The sequence below is a fragment of the Carassius carassius genome, chromosome 46 (assembly GCF_963082965.1).
Source record: "Carassius carassius chromosome 46, fCarCar2.1, whole genome shotgun sequence".
NCBI lineage: Eukaryota > Metazoa > Chordata > Actinopteri > Cypriniformes > Cyprinidae > Carassius > Carassius carassius.
Window position 1 is genome coordinate 4199781 of NC_081800.1, and position 13663 is coordinate 4213443.

General features: G+C 36.7%; 1 protein-coding gene across 4 annotated transcripts in view; it reads left to right on the forward strand.

Moving 5' to 3' along the window:
- LOC132129571 (utrophin-like) overlaps positions 1-13663 on the forward strand; it is a 150860-nt gene that overhangs the window by 80863 nt on the left and 56334 nt on the right. For all 4 annotated transcript variants that reach the window (XM_059541200.1, XM_059541199.1, XM_059541198.1 and 1 more), the window contains 4 exons: positions 1971-2239; positions 2950-3096; positions 4038-4116; positions 6595-6655. In XM_059541200.1, coding sequence (XP_059397183.1) covers positions 1971-2239; positions 2950-3096; positions 4038-4116; positions 6595-6655 — 556 coding nt within the window. The remainder of the gene's footprint in view (positions 1-1970; positions 2240-2949; positions 3097-4037; positions 4117-6594; positions 6656-13663) is intronic.

Genomic DNA, 13663 nt, shown 5'->3' on the forward strand with positions numbered 1-13663 from the left:
ACTCATAATTGCGTGTTATAGACAGAATTGTGTGATATAAACATGCAATTCTGAGAAATAAAGTCAGAACTGTAATTGTAAGAAAATAGCATTTTTTATTTCACCAAATTGGACCTTATAACATGCAGATGTGAGTTTATATCTCAGTTCTGAGAAAAGAAGTCAGAATTGCGAGATTTAAGTACACAATTGGAAGAAAAAAGTCAGAAATTTGAGATTTACATGGTTTTATTAGTGTATTTTTTATTAAGTGGTGGAAATGGGCTTCCATAATCTGTGTTATTTAATTGTATTATTATTATTATTATTATTTATTATATAGTATTGATATAATATTATATAATAAAATATTTTATATAATATTTCTGCATTCATATTATTTATATTATACTTTTATTCATTTTATTATATTTTTATATTATTTAAAAGCCCTGAAATAAATATGCTGAAACCATGTAGAACATGACAGTATGAAGGTGCAGATTCAGTGTGACTCACCTTATGGCTTTATTTAATATTCTAACCATAACTTTACACTTTCACATTGATTCCATTTGAAGTCAGCTGGGTTCAGAAGGGCGGTGTTTTCTGATCTATCTCCACGTGTCTCCATTGAGTCCTTGAGTGATCTTTGTGCTTCCCTTTTCTCTTATCCCTGCGATCGAAGCGCAGAGCTCAGCCATCTGAACCGAAAACCAGCTCACGCGCTCTGCTGCCGTGCACAAACACACAGCAGGAGCAGCTTACCCAGATAAAATCATACACCACTAATGTTCATGCGGATGCGTGTTTTCCAAATTGAACTGTATGTTTTAAAATGCAAAGCAATCTGTTGCAGCACTTGTCATCAAATGAGCATAAACAAGCCGCTGCCACACCGTCACTTTCATTTCATTCAACCCCTGGATCTTAATTTAATTTCAAACCTTTCCAGAAATGCATGAATGCATTTGAATTGTAAATTGATTCTCACTCGCTGAAACAGAAATATAAAGATGAAAGATAGAAGTGAGTGTTTGCCGAATGGAGAAACCAGTCCTGCCGTTTGTGACGGTGACATTAGCTAAAATGTCTTCTCACGTCCTCAGAAAGCCTGGAAGCTGAATGAAAGAGCAGATGTTAATGCTGTAGACATGCCCTGGGCTCTTTCTATAAATTGCCCAAACATCTGCCTCCTGTCGTCTGTAAACCTCTCTCTATTTAGATCATTAGTTGAGTGGACTCATTAGTAAACACTTTCTTAGGTGACCGTGAACCGATCATGTTCTCTAAACAAGGTCAGTTGCAATGTGGAAAACTTCAAGGCAAGTTGTGGTTGTGTTAATAAATGCGAGATGCACAAAAACTGACTGTTTGTATCATCTATTCTAAATCTATACATTTATTTTAGAAAATAAATGTGTTTGCTCTCCTCACAAATCAGCTGTCTCTTGTTTTTCACTGACAGTTATCTTAGGGATTGAGGACTATTGCATCCTTGAGCCTACATTCAGTTTGAGTAAAATGTTCAATAATTGCTGTTCAAATGGTGGTTTGTAATTAGTAATGGAATGGAAAGTAACTTGTAAAGATAATTTTCACTGTAAGTTATCTGTCCTTGTACTCAGTCAGGCTGAGACCACATTGGTCAGACAATTTTAGACTGTCTGAAATTTTTGGTGTGGATCCAAATCAGGTTGCCATCTTTTTAAACAGTTTTGTGCCTAAACTAACCAAACTAAAGAAGAAAACATGGTTTTGAAAGAAATGCATGGAAAGTGAGCCAGGTGTGATGAAGCCGTAGGTTGTGTGTGTGTTTGTTCTCAGACATGACATGACATCACAGAACTAGAAACATCCCAATAATAGAATGTCTTCTTGACTCCTGAATTTATCTTTTATCACAAAAGCTTCCAAAATGAACTTAACTGAGGTCAACTGAAGTGAAGTCGTGATTTAAATGGAGTGTTTCCGTCTGTGGTATTTCGTAGAGCTGAGCCCAGAGGAGAAGGCCCAGCGGGTGGCTAAAGCGATCCGAAAGCAGACTGCAGAGGTGGGCGAGCGCTGGGAGAGGCTCATGGGACACGCGGGCACCTGGCAAGAGCAGGTGGACAGGGCACTAGATAAACTCCAAGATCTCCAGAGATCCATGGACCAACTGGACCTGCGTCTAGCCCAGGCCGAGGAGCTCAAAGCTGGATGGCAGCCCGTGGGAGACCTTCTCATAGATTCCCTACAGGATCACATCGAGAAAACAACGGTGAGCTTTAAACTAGTCACGAGTGTCACCATTATTACATCATTACATCTAAAAATGACAATTCTGTCATCAGCTACACCTAACTATATTGTAGAAACTTTACATTTCGATTTGTATCATGAAAAGCGCTATACAAATAAATATGAATTGAATTGAATTTACTCACCTCCATTTAATTCCACACCTGTATGTCTGACTTCTGTGGAGCGCAAAGTAAGATGTTCATCAGGATGCTTTTCAATACCAGGAAGTAGTGGTTGTCAAGCTCCAAAAATGACAAAAAAGCACCCTAAAAGATAACAAAATTGTGTCCTGTTTGGAGTATGACAGACCCTGGTCAGTTTTTATTTCCAGTGTATGCACAAGAGCTATGTGAACATCCCGTCTAGCATCTCATTCGTAACTTATTCCACAGTAGAGCCATAATCCTTTGGGTTTTGAAGAACGCAAGGGAGGGTTAAATAGTGACAGACTTTCCATTTTTGTGTGAACTTTTCCTTTAAGGATTATTCTAGTTAATCATTTTCCTGCCTGAAGCTATTTTTGTAGTTTTATCCCACGATGACGCTGTTACACCTCTCACACATAGCATGAGTCATTGCCAGACGCTCCGGCTGATGATTTATTTCGTTTGTATTTGGGCGATATGCAGAGATAAAGGCGCTAATGTGATTTATTTCTCTCTCCGTGTGTATGTGTGTGTGTTTCAGGCGTTTCGTGATGAGATCGCGCCTCTGAAACAGGATGTCCAGGCAGTGAATGATCTGGCAGGTCAGCTGACCCCACTGGACGTCCAGCTGTCCTCCACCACCAGCCGTCAGTTACACGACCTCAACATGCACTGGAAACTACTGCAGGTCCTCCTGTTATTTCCCTTTTCCTCTATTCCCTGTTACTCTGCTTTTCCCTGTTGTTTTTCTTCTCACTTTTGCTGTCCTCCACCTTCCTTTCATGCAGGTGCTCTTCATATTACTTTTCTTTTTCATTTTACCATTTCCTTTGCTTTCCTTTCCTTATTATTTTTTTCTTCCTTGCATTTCCTCCCCCTTTTCTGTTCCTTTCAAGAAGTTCATCTCCATACTCCTCTCCTTTTGATTATCCTTTATTATTTTTTTCAATTCATTTTCTTTACAAATTCTTCATTTTCCTGTTCATTTAAAATATATTGTCATCTCTTTTTTCCTTTATTTTTTCTTTTACTTTTCATTTCCTTATTCTTCCTCTTCCTTTCATTTCCTTTCCTGTTGTATTACTATTTCTATTCCTTTTCCATTTCCTATTCTTTGTCCTTTAATTTCCTCCTCCTTTCTTTTATTTATTTTGGTATTTCCTTTTCTATCTATTTACGATTCCTTTTCAGTTTCCTTTTTCCTTTCTCTTTCCTTTCCTCCTCCTTTCTTTTCATGTTAATTTTTGCTCATTTCCTTTTCTCTCTTTTTATATTTCCTTTCCTTACCTTCCCTCCTTCCCCTTCCCCTTCCCCTTCCCTGCCCTGTCGGTATTTCCTATTCTATCCATTCCCCCTTTCCTTTCCTTTCCTTTCCTTTCCTTTCCTTTCCTTTCCTTTCCTTTCCTTTCCTTTCCTTTCCTTTCCTTTCCTTTCCTTTCCTTTCCTTTCCTTTCCTTTCCTTTCCCTCCCCCCTCCTCTCAATGCAGAAAGACCAAGTCTGAGTGTGTCTGTTCATTACTGTCTGTCATACGCTGAGATTTGTGCCCTGCTGTTTTCAAGCTTGTTTGTCATATTACATTTAGCAGCCAACCTAACTTTCTGTCTCTTGCTGTCTCTGTCTCTCTCCAGGCGGCTGTAGAGGAACGGTTGAAGCTCTTACAGGAAGCACACAGGGATTTTGGACCCTCCTCTCAACATTTCTTATCCAGTGAGTCACAAACCCACATTAAAACAGTACAAAACACATGAATAAATTCACACTTCATCATGTCAGCTTTATTTCACTAGTCTCCTTCGCAGTTGCTTATTTGCTAAGGTAAACATTGCTATTACTTCCCCTCCTGAAAGCTTAGACTAGCATCAATTTCCAATGGTTGTCAGTCTGGAGCTGGTCTGGTCCACAGCAGAAAACCAGCAGCTAGTGATGTTGGTTGACCAATGAAATCTTGCTGGTTAAACTAGTTTTAAAAAGTATTGTGGGAAGCACACCAATATCTAAAACATAACATACTCTGGTTTCATATTTTGCTTTTCAGATGCTTATACATATGCTTACTCATCTATTACTGCTTTATATGATTAGAAATTTGATCAAACTTGTAACCAAGGGTATTAGCCTGTTAGCCAGCACCCCGACGCCCTCGTCCTGAATTCCCCTAAACTCGCATGTGTCAGTGATTATGAATAGATTAAATGAAACGGGACAAATTTAATCTTGACAAACTATGTATCATTATAAAGATCTAAGCCTCAAGCATCGACGACAGATCACTGTTTTTCAATGGAAAGCTTATAAAGACTGTATTTGCTACATTTGTGTAAGCAGTACACATAAAAACATAAGCAATGAAATCGCTGTACATACCAGATCTGTCGTAATAATGAGTCATAAACACATCCACAGCTGTAAATCCCGGTTTAGTTAGAAAGGTAAGGGTCCACTGAACGACATCTCATGAAGCACGTTTAGTCCAACGAAGCAATAACGTTGTAATATGGATCATAATTCCTTTGTTTACATTTCATTTCTTCAGCGAGAGAATTGTTTGCGTCCGTTATGGAATAACTCACGGTCGAAAACTGCGTCTTGGTAGTAAAAACACGGCGCGTTTTTGCAGCGTACAGTGTCACAAACCGAATGAGGCGATCCACCGGAAAAAAGAATGAATGAAAAATAGGCGGAAAATAGTTTATTTGAATTTGGCGCTCTCTCCTGAGAGCTGGTGACGCGCTCTGACGCACCTGTCAGCTGATGGAGGTGGAACTTACAGCGATCGCATTTTCCTTTGTTTTATTTTTCGACAGTTTTTATATATGTGAGAGTGTGTTTTATGTTGAATGTGAATGTATCTGCATGATTACCATCTGTTTGAGTGCAAATCAGCTCGCTATTACTGAATGGTCACGGCTATCAAAGTGAACGCGTCTAGTAAAATGTTTACACGTTATGTGAAAACTAGTACAAGTATATAAATAAATAAAAAGAGACTTACTCATGTTTATGATCTCTGCTGAATAAAGTGCTTCATTCTTTTTTTCCTGAGGAAATCCATTTCTCAAATCCTCAACCACATCACATCTTTTTGGGGTGAATTATGTCTTATTCCTCTCATCGCGAAGCAAACAGTAAAATAAAAACTTGAAGTACAGTCTCGCTGCGTTGGCTTCTGTTGTGTGGCGTATTCAAAAACAGACATCGCGTTGTTTTCATATGGATTACTTTATCACAGAAAATCTGTTTTCGACGGCACTTGTTTAGTTTAAAAGTAGATATGTCAAGCTTTCTATAGATATCTCTCTCATGTATTTTCGTTGAGTATTCACGGAGTTACAGTTCATTTTAATGACGTGTTTGTAAATGAAGATCAGCGCAGACAAAGGCTGCAGACAGCACACCTTGTTTGTTATCTTTATTTTATAAGTGCACAAAGTTTTGTTGTTACTATGTCTGTATCCAACAAAAAGTAAACCCTTTACACATTCGATTGATGTATTGCTCCTATCTGTACGATTAAAACTGAAAGAGTAATTTAATTTCTTTTTGGGGTTATCAGGAGAGAATGAGAGGGGTTAATATTTCCTTTATTGGCAATCCAAAAATGCCAATTACGTTGAATGTAATAACAAGATGTAACAATAACATTACAGTAAAAAAACTGTTTTCTCACACCCCTTACCTACTTTTTTTTCATGGTTTTTCCTTCACAAAATGTTGATAGCAAAAATGAGGTCACAGTTTTTTTTTCTTTCTTTTCTCTTTTGAACGTTGTGTTACCTTCCTTCCTTTCTTTCCCATCCATGCCTGTGCTGGAAGTAACTCTGCAGTTTGAGGCGTCGATCCATAGAGTTCAGTGAGTTGTTTAATGTTGACGTGAGACACGTGAAAAGCTCTTTCCTTAAGACCGTCACTCAGAAATTTGAGTTCTTTGAAGTTTCATCCTGAATCCCATGGCATTCGCTGTGAAAGTAGTGTTTGGTACAGTAAATTCTGCTGAGTGTGCAGTTGTGTGATATATATATATCCAGTGTGAACCTAAGGAACGATACTTCAGTGTCTGGAGAAATTAAAAGCGTGAAAATCCACTAATATGAGAGTGATGTTCTTAATTAATGCTTCATTTACCAACAGCATCGTGATCAGACCCCTGATCTCCACTCTAATCAATTTTTAATTATGTGTCCGCAGCTTCGGTGCAGTTGCCCTGGCAGAGAGCAGTGTCCCAGAATAAAGTGCCCTACTACATCAAGTAAGTGCTCCCTCAGACAAAGCCGCACATCTGTTTCCATGTGGACTGATCTCTTAAGGGGGCATTCACTTTAGAGCTGTTGGAGCAGAACCGAGGTGTTTTGACACCAGTGAATTTGACACCAAAATCTGTTTACTGGACGTAGTAACAACATCAAACCACACCAGAATTTGGTTATGTATATATATATGTGTGTGTATATATATGTGTGTGTGTATATATATATATATATATATATATTTACCAAATATATATATATTAGTGGTGGGCCATTATCGGCGTTAACGTGCTGCGTTAACGTGAGACTCTTATCGGGCGATAAAAAAAATATCGCCGTTAATCTATTCTCAAAGTTGGGTTGGGAGCTGGGTCTATACTAAGCGAGCTATGATGACTTTCACCTTGATATTTTATATAACCGACTGGCTGAGGCCAGCCTAAAAAGATGCTCAAGACAGTAGACAGGCCACTGCTGCGCATCGTCATGAAAGCTTATCTTTTTCACGTGTTTTTAAGCCTTACCGCTTGTCGATTTAAACATTAAAGCATCCAAACACAAGACGCGGAGAAGCTGAACAGAGCTGGTTACTCACGCGCTGTATTAGGTGCGTACGAGAGAGAGACACTGAACCGAGCTCTCTTCTGCGAAGTTCTCCTCGAAGTCCCTCCTGCACCTGAACGAACAAATACAAATCGCAGTTTGAACAAACAAAAAGATGTGAAAGAGCCCAATTCAGTAATCGCGGTGTTCTGGTGTTCAGGACTCACGCAGAGAAAGGCGTCTCAAAACACTTGACACCGAATGTGCTTCTTTTTGCTCTTGTGCCGACAAATACATACAAAATATGTCAAAATATCCGCCTTGGAAATTATGCTCGAAAAAACGGTCAGTTATTTCTTAAGTGAAAGTAAACAGTTGAGGACAAAAATGGGATGTGTATTATATTGGATGCGTTCATCGTCTCTTAAAGTGACCGGGCCTTATTTAGCTGCTAGCGGCTGTAATGTTAATCCAAGAAAATGAAAAAGAAAATCACTCACTGCTCTTGACTGAATTACTTTGTAGTTTGATTGTATATTTCATTTTTACATTGAAGACTATCTATTGTCTATTTTAGTGCTATTTTACATTTAATTATTTGGTTTCTGTACCTTGACACCTACAAACTTGAAAAAAACAAACATTGTGTAAATAGCACAAATAAATAAAAATAAACTGACCATATAAATTAAACAATTTCAAACAGGGCCCACTGGTACCACCTTCACCGGGTCACCGCTGACCCCAGCTACGGCCCTGCTCACGCCTGTTTCACACATACTCCGTCTGCAGTCCGTCTGCGTTACGTATGTGGTGCAGCACGGACTCGATGTGCTTTCACACAGGACGCGTTTGCAGTCTGCTCCTCGGTACGTGAACGATCGCTGCACTGCTGCAGACGCATCGCTCCTGGAACGCAACTGGAATCCGTTAACATGTGTGCGTAAAAAAATATGCAACGCATTCGCACTGCAGACAGAGTATGTGTGAAACAGGCGTAAGGTTGTTTGCACCTTGTGCAATGTGGAATTAGTTTACAGCTTTTTCAAGCACTTTGTAATGCATTTTGGAAACAGGAGATGAGCCCCTGGTCTAATGCACCACCTAGCTTGATAAACCCCTTCTCAAAGACTTACTGTTTGTCAATTTAATTTGGGTAACACACATATTCTGAATGCCTTCGGCAGAATTCGAATGAGCCATTTTAATATAGATTAATCTAGATTTATTTCAAGATCACAGTGAGATTAATCTAGATTAAAAAAATTCATCTATGCCCACTACTAATATATATATATATATATATATATATATATATATATATATATATATATATATATATATATATATATATATATATGAAGAGTTTGGTTCTACAACACGATAAACACCATTTTTAAAACATCAAATAGAAAAGGCAATTTTTTATATTACGTAAATGCAATATCCGCTCAACCAATCACAGCGCACTATTCCATGCATTGTAAACAGTAACTGACAAGCTACGCAATATTCTGTAAGATTAGTATTTACCAAGTTCAAAGGCTGTCATATGTGGATCATCTTACTTTGTTGTGTATTTTCAACAGTTTCAATATTAAAAAAGAATCGATCCAATGGATTTACGGCATTTTGGGGAAAAATTTTCTGTTTTTATAAAAAATCTTTAAAAAATCAAAATCTGGATTTTATTTTCTTATGTTATTATATCCTAAAGATGCTATGTGAAAATAGTGGGTTTCATCTCTTCACTGTCTTGGTAAAGTAAACTATATATATATATATATATATATATATATATATATATATATATATATATATATATATATATATATATATATATATATATATATATATATATATATGGACTCTTAAATAGGTGGTTTATTTCAAACTTTCATTTGTATTTCCAACAGTTATTTAAAATAGAAATCATTATAAATGAATTTACTGTTCATTTTTGATCAATTTAGTGCATCCTTGCTGAAAAAACGAAATAATAATAATAATAAAAAAAGAAAATAAATAAATAAAAAACTGGAAAAAATACAACAATAAAACAAAGTGTGAAAGCAGCAGTAAACATTTCTTGGCCTGAACTAGGACCCCAGGGTCTCAGTGGAGATCAGGTTGTGTATTGTAACTCACATTTGTCATGTGAAAACAGTCGAATCCAAGCCACCGTGACAAGCTGGATTTATTCAGTAAATTCAAGCGTGATCTCACAATGTCTCTGCAGACTATAGGCAATTCCCTCAGCTACAGCTCCTTTGCCTGAATACATTGTCCCTTCAGCTAAGTGGCCATCGAGCCCCGAGAGACAGAAATGGAGAGAGAAAGACTGTTGCTTATAGCAGCATCCTGACAATGGGCCAGCTTAGAAAACAACCAGAAATCGATGGGGATGAATGGCATATTAATGAAAAAAAAAAATATATATATATATATATATATATATATTTATATATATATATATATACAGTACAGACCAAAAGTTTGGAAACATTACTATTTTTAATGTTTTTGAAAGAAGTTTCTTCTGCTCATCAAGCCTGCATTTATTTGATCAAAAATACAGAAAAAACTGTAATATTGTGAAATATTATTACAACTTAAAATAATTGTTTTCTATTTGAATATACTTAAAAAAAATTATGTATTCCTGTGATGCAAAGCTGAATTTTCAGCATCATTCCTCCAGCCTTCAGTGTCACATGTAACATCCAGTCTGTCACATGATCATTTAGAAATCATTCTAATATTCTGATTTATTATGAGTGTTGCAAACAGTTCTGCTGTCTCATATATTTGATCAATAAAAAGTTAAAAAGAACTGCATTTACTCAAAATAAAAATAAAAATTCTAATAATATATTTTCTTTACTATCACTTTTGATCAATTTAACACATCCTTGCTGAATAAAAGTATTGATTTTATTTAAAAAAAAGAAAGAAAAAAAATAACTGACCCCAATTTGCTGACCTGTAGTGTATATTGTTATTACAAAATATTTATATTTTAAAAACATAGCTTCTTTTTTTACTTTTTATTCATCAAAGTATCCTAAAAAAGTATCACATGTTCTGAACAAATATTAAGCAGCAGAACTGTTTCCAACTTTGATAATGAATCATCATATTAGAATGATTTCTAAAGGATCATGTGATAATGATCCTAAAAATTCAGCTTTGCATCACAGAAATAAATGATCATTTAAAGTATAATACATTTAAAAACAATTATTTTAAATTGTAATAATATATCACAATATTACATTTTTTTCTGTATTTTTGATCAAATAAAAGCAGGCTTGATGAGCAGAAGAAACTTCTTTCAGAAACATTAAAAATTGTAATGTTTCCAAACTTTTGGTCTGTACTGTATATATATTAGGGGTGGGAAAAAAATCGATATTGCAATATATTGTTGTGCTCTCTGTCGCAATAAATAATCGATACACTAACGCACAATATCGATATTTTATTACAACACAAAATGATTAATTTACCCGTTGTCAGTGTCACTGTCACTACCCAATATCTACCATTCTGTTTGCGGGGGGCGCTGTTCGAGTAAATAGGGGTAAAGTGGCGCAAACAGCAGCCGGTGAAGAACACAAGTTAACTTACAACAACAGAGAATTGCAGAAAAAAAAGAGAAGCGAGAAGAATGGCGGAAAACAATAAAAAACTAATCAAAGACCCACACGCTAGTTTCCACTCTAAAGTGTGGAGACACTTCGGGTTTTATGAGACAGTCGACGGAAAGGCACTGGATAAAGTCTATGCAATCTGCATGAACTGCTTTGCAAAGATAAAATATAACAGCAACACTACGAATCTGCAAATGCACCTCGTTCGCTATAACGGTGAACTACTCTCAGGTGATAATGAGGGCAAACCAAGTCAGCCGACAATCACTACTGCGTTCAAAGCAAAGCTCCCCTTTGGGTGGCCGAGGGCACAGAGTATCACTAAGTCCATCGCCAAATTTATTTGCAAGGACCTTCGCCCTACAGCGTGGTCGAGAATGATGGATTTTGCAGAATGTTGACAACACTGGAACCGAGATACGAGATACCGAGTCGTCGGCACTTTACAGACAAAGTCATCCCTGCATTGTATGCAGATACCAGAGCCAAAGTGGAGGGTGAGCTCCGGTCTGCTAAACGTTCCTCAAGAAGAATATGCCTTGATGTGTCCACTGTTTACAGTAACTTACTACTGACGTTTCAGTATTATGGTTTACACATGTTAATGTTCATGTTGTTTTGTAATGTTCATGCACTTTTATCTGTCTAGATGTACAGTGTTAACATTTAAGACCAGGAGGCAGTGAGTTATTATGCAAATGCATATTTCTTTGCACAATGTTGGAAATGTTGGCATTAATAAATGCATAAAATTTCCTTATTCCTTCTTTTTCTTTTCAGCCACATATATCGTGATATATCGTTGATGAAATTTCTTCCAATATATTGAATATCATAGATATCGCGAATCGTGATATTATCATATCGTGGACCACATATCGCCACAGAATTGAATCGTGAGGTACCTGTATCGTCCCACCCCTAATATATATATATAATAGTGACCAGAGAAAGAAGAATATACTTTCTGAAAATGTACCATGGCATCTGTAGTCCCCATTTAAATGCATGGTTCCTACAGTTATTACTCACTAAACTGTGATGCTGAGTTGTGTCGAACAGATTGTTAATTTCATCCAGATCAGCAGTGCATTACGTTTCAACCCTGGAGTTTTGTAGTTGAGAAAAGGAGATGAAAGGGGCTGTAAAATCAGAAATGGACACAAGCAGCCGTGTGTGTGCAGGACAACAGGTGTGTTGTAACGAATGCCTGGAGCTGAACTTCTGTTTCTCTGACAGCACCCTTATGGCCATCCATATATGCAGGGCTTGACATTAACTTTTTTGCTCGCTAGCCAATGTGGCTAGTGGTTTTCCAAAGTTACTAGCCACACAGCATTTTTACTAGCCACATTTTTGTTGCTGTGAAATTACATGATTAAAGTTGAATATGGCGTGCTAAAAATGACTTGAACTAGATTTACATTTTTAAATGTAAAACCACTGTTCACACCTAAATCAAGACTACATAAATGTATAACAATACAGGTCATTACCATTAGCTCTAATAAGGTTGTGTGTAAAGCTCCTTTTTAAAATAAAACCATGTATTAAGATAAAGACATGAAAAAAGTAGCTTCTTATTGCATTATAAAAATAGTGCATGGATGTAAAAGATTAATAAAAATGATAAAAAACTAAACTGAAAAAAAAACATTTAGCATTAGAAAAACGGTCTGTTTAATTATCAAAATCAGACTCAGTATTACTTTATTGAACCACACTGAGAAATTCTTTGTTACAAGTCGCAATGGAAATTAGGTCAGTCTCGAAACCTCACGAAAAATGCATGCCATGGTTGCATGGACAAAGTTGCTTTAATCTTCATTAAAATTTGAGGGGAACGTTTCTCTCATCATGAAGAACACATTTCAGTTTGTGTCATTTTTGTGCTCAGGCATTAATAATGACGACTGGTTAGGTTGCAACCCTCTACGGACACCTTGGCAATTGAATCGCCATTGGCTAGTATTATTTAGTTCCTGAGGGAATCTCTCTTACATTTACAGAAAGCCTTGTGTGAGGCTGCTCTTACTTCTAGAGCTGATCTCCAGAACAAACCTTTGGTTCTCTGTACGCCGTGTCCTCTTGGCTCATTGATCTTCCTGTTCTGAGGCAGCAGGAATTAGCAAAGCATATTGGGCTTTCTAATTAAAAGTCACTGGCTCTCGGTGCCCTGGTAATTGTGAGGGAAAGCCCTCAGCCGTCTGAAATCAGAGCTCAGTGTGGAGGGCGATCTATGGGAGCTTGTTGGCCATGACAGGCAGATTTACCTGTGAAACAGCTTTAAAGAAAAGAACTGCCACTAACAAGGTGTTTTTACACTTGGGTGATCATTATTAACTCTTTAAGCGGGCCAAAAAGTGAAAAAAAGTGCATTCACACTGTTTGTGGCCTTAAATCTGGATTCAGATCTCTTTTGTTAATTTTGGTTGTCCATGTCCATTAAAAACTGAACACTAGAACATTACTTTGCTTATTGCATTGAACTCTGTCTAGCAAGTAAATAAATTAAATGAATTGTTATTATTTTTATTGTGTTTTTTTTTTTTTTTTAATTTGTTTAATTGTCAGAAGAAAAAGTATTAAAATAGTATTATTAATAGTATTATGTGTTGTATTAATAGGATGTGTGTTTGTTTGTAAAAAGAAACACATACTTGACACTGACTCAAATCAACCATTCATTGGAGAGATCAAAGGGATGAAGTGTGTTTTAAATAACGGAGATGTGTGTGATGAATTTTGGTGCATATCAAGTGGAGATGGTGCTGATGATGATGATGATGATGAAATGTTAAACCTGTTTAAAGA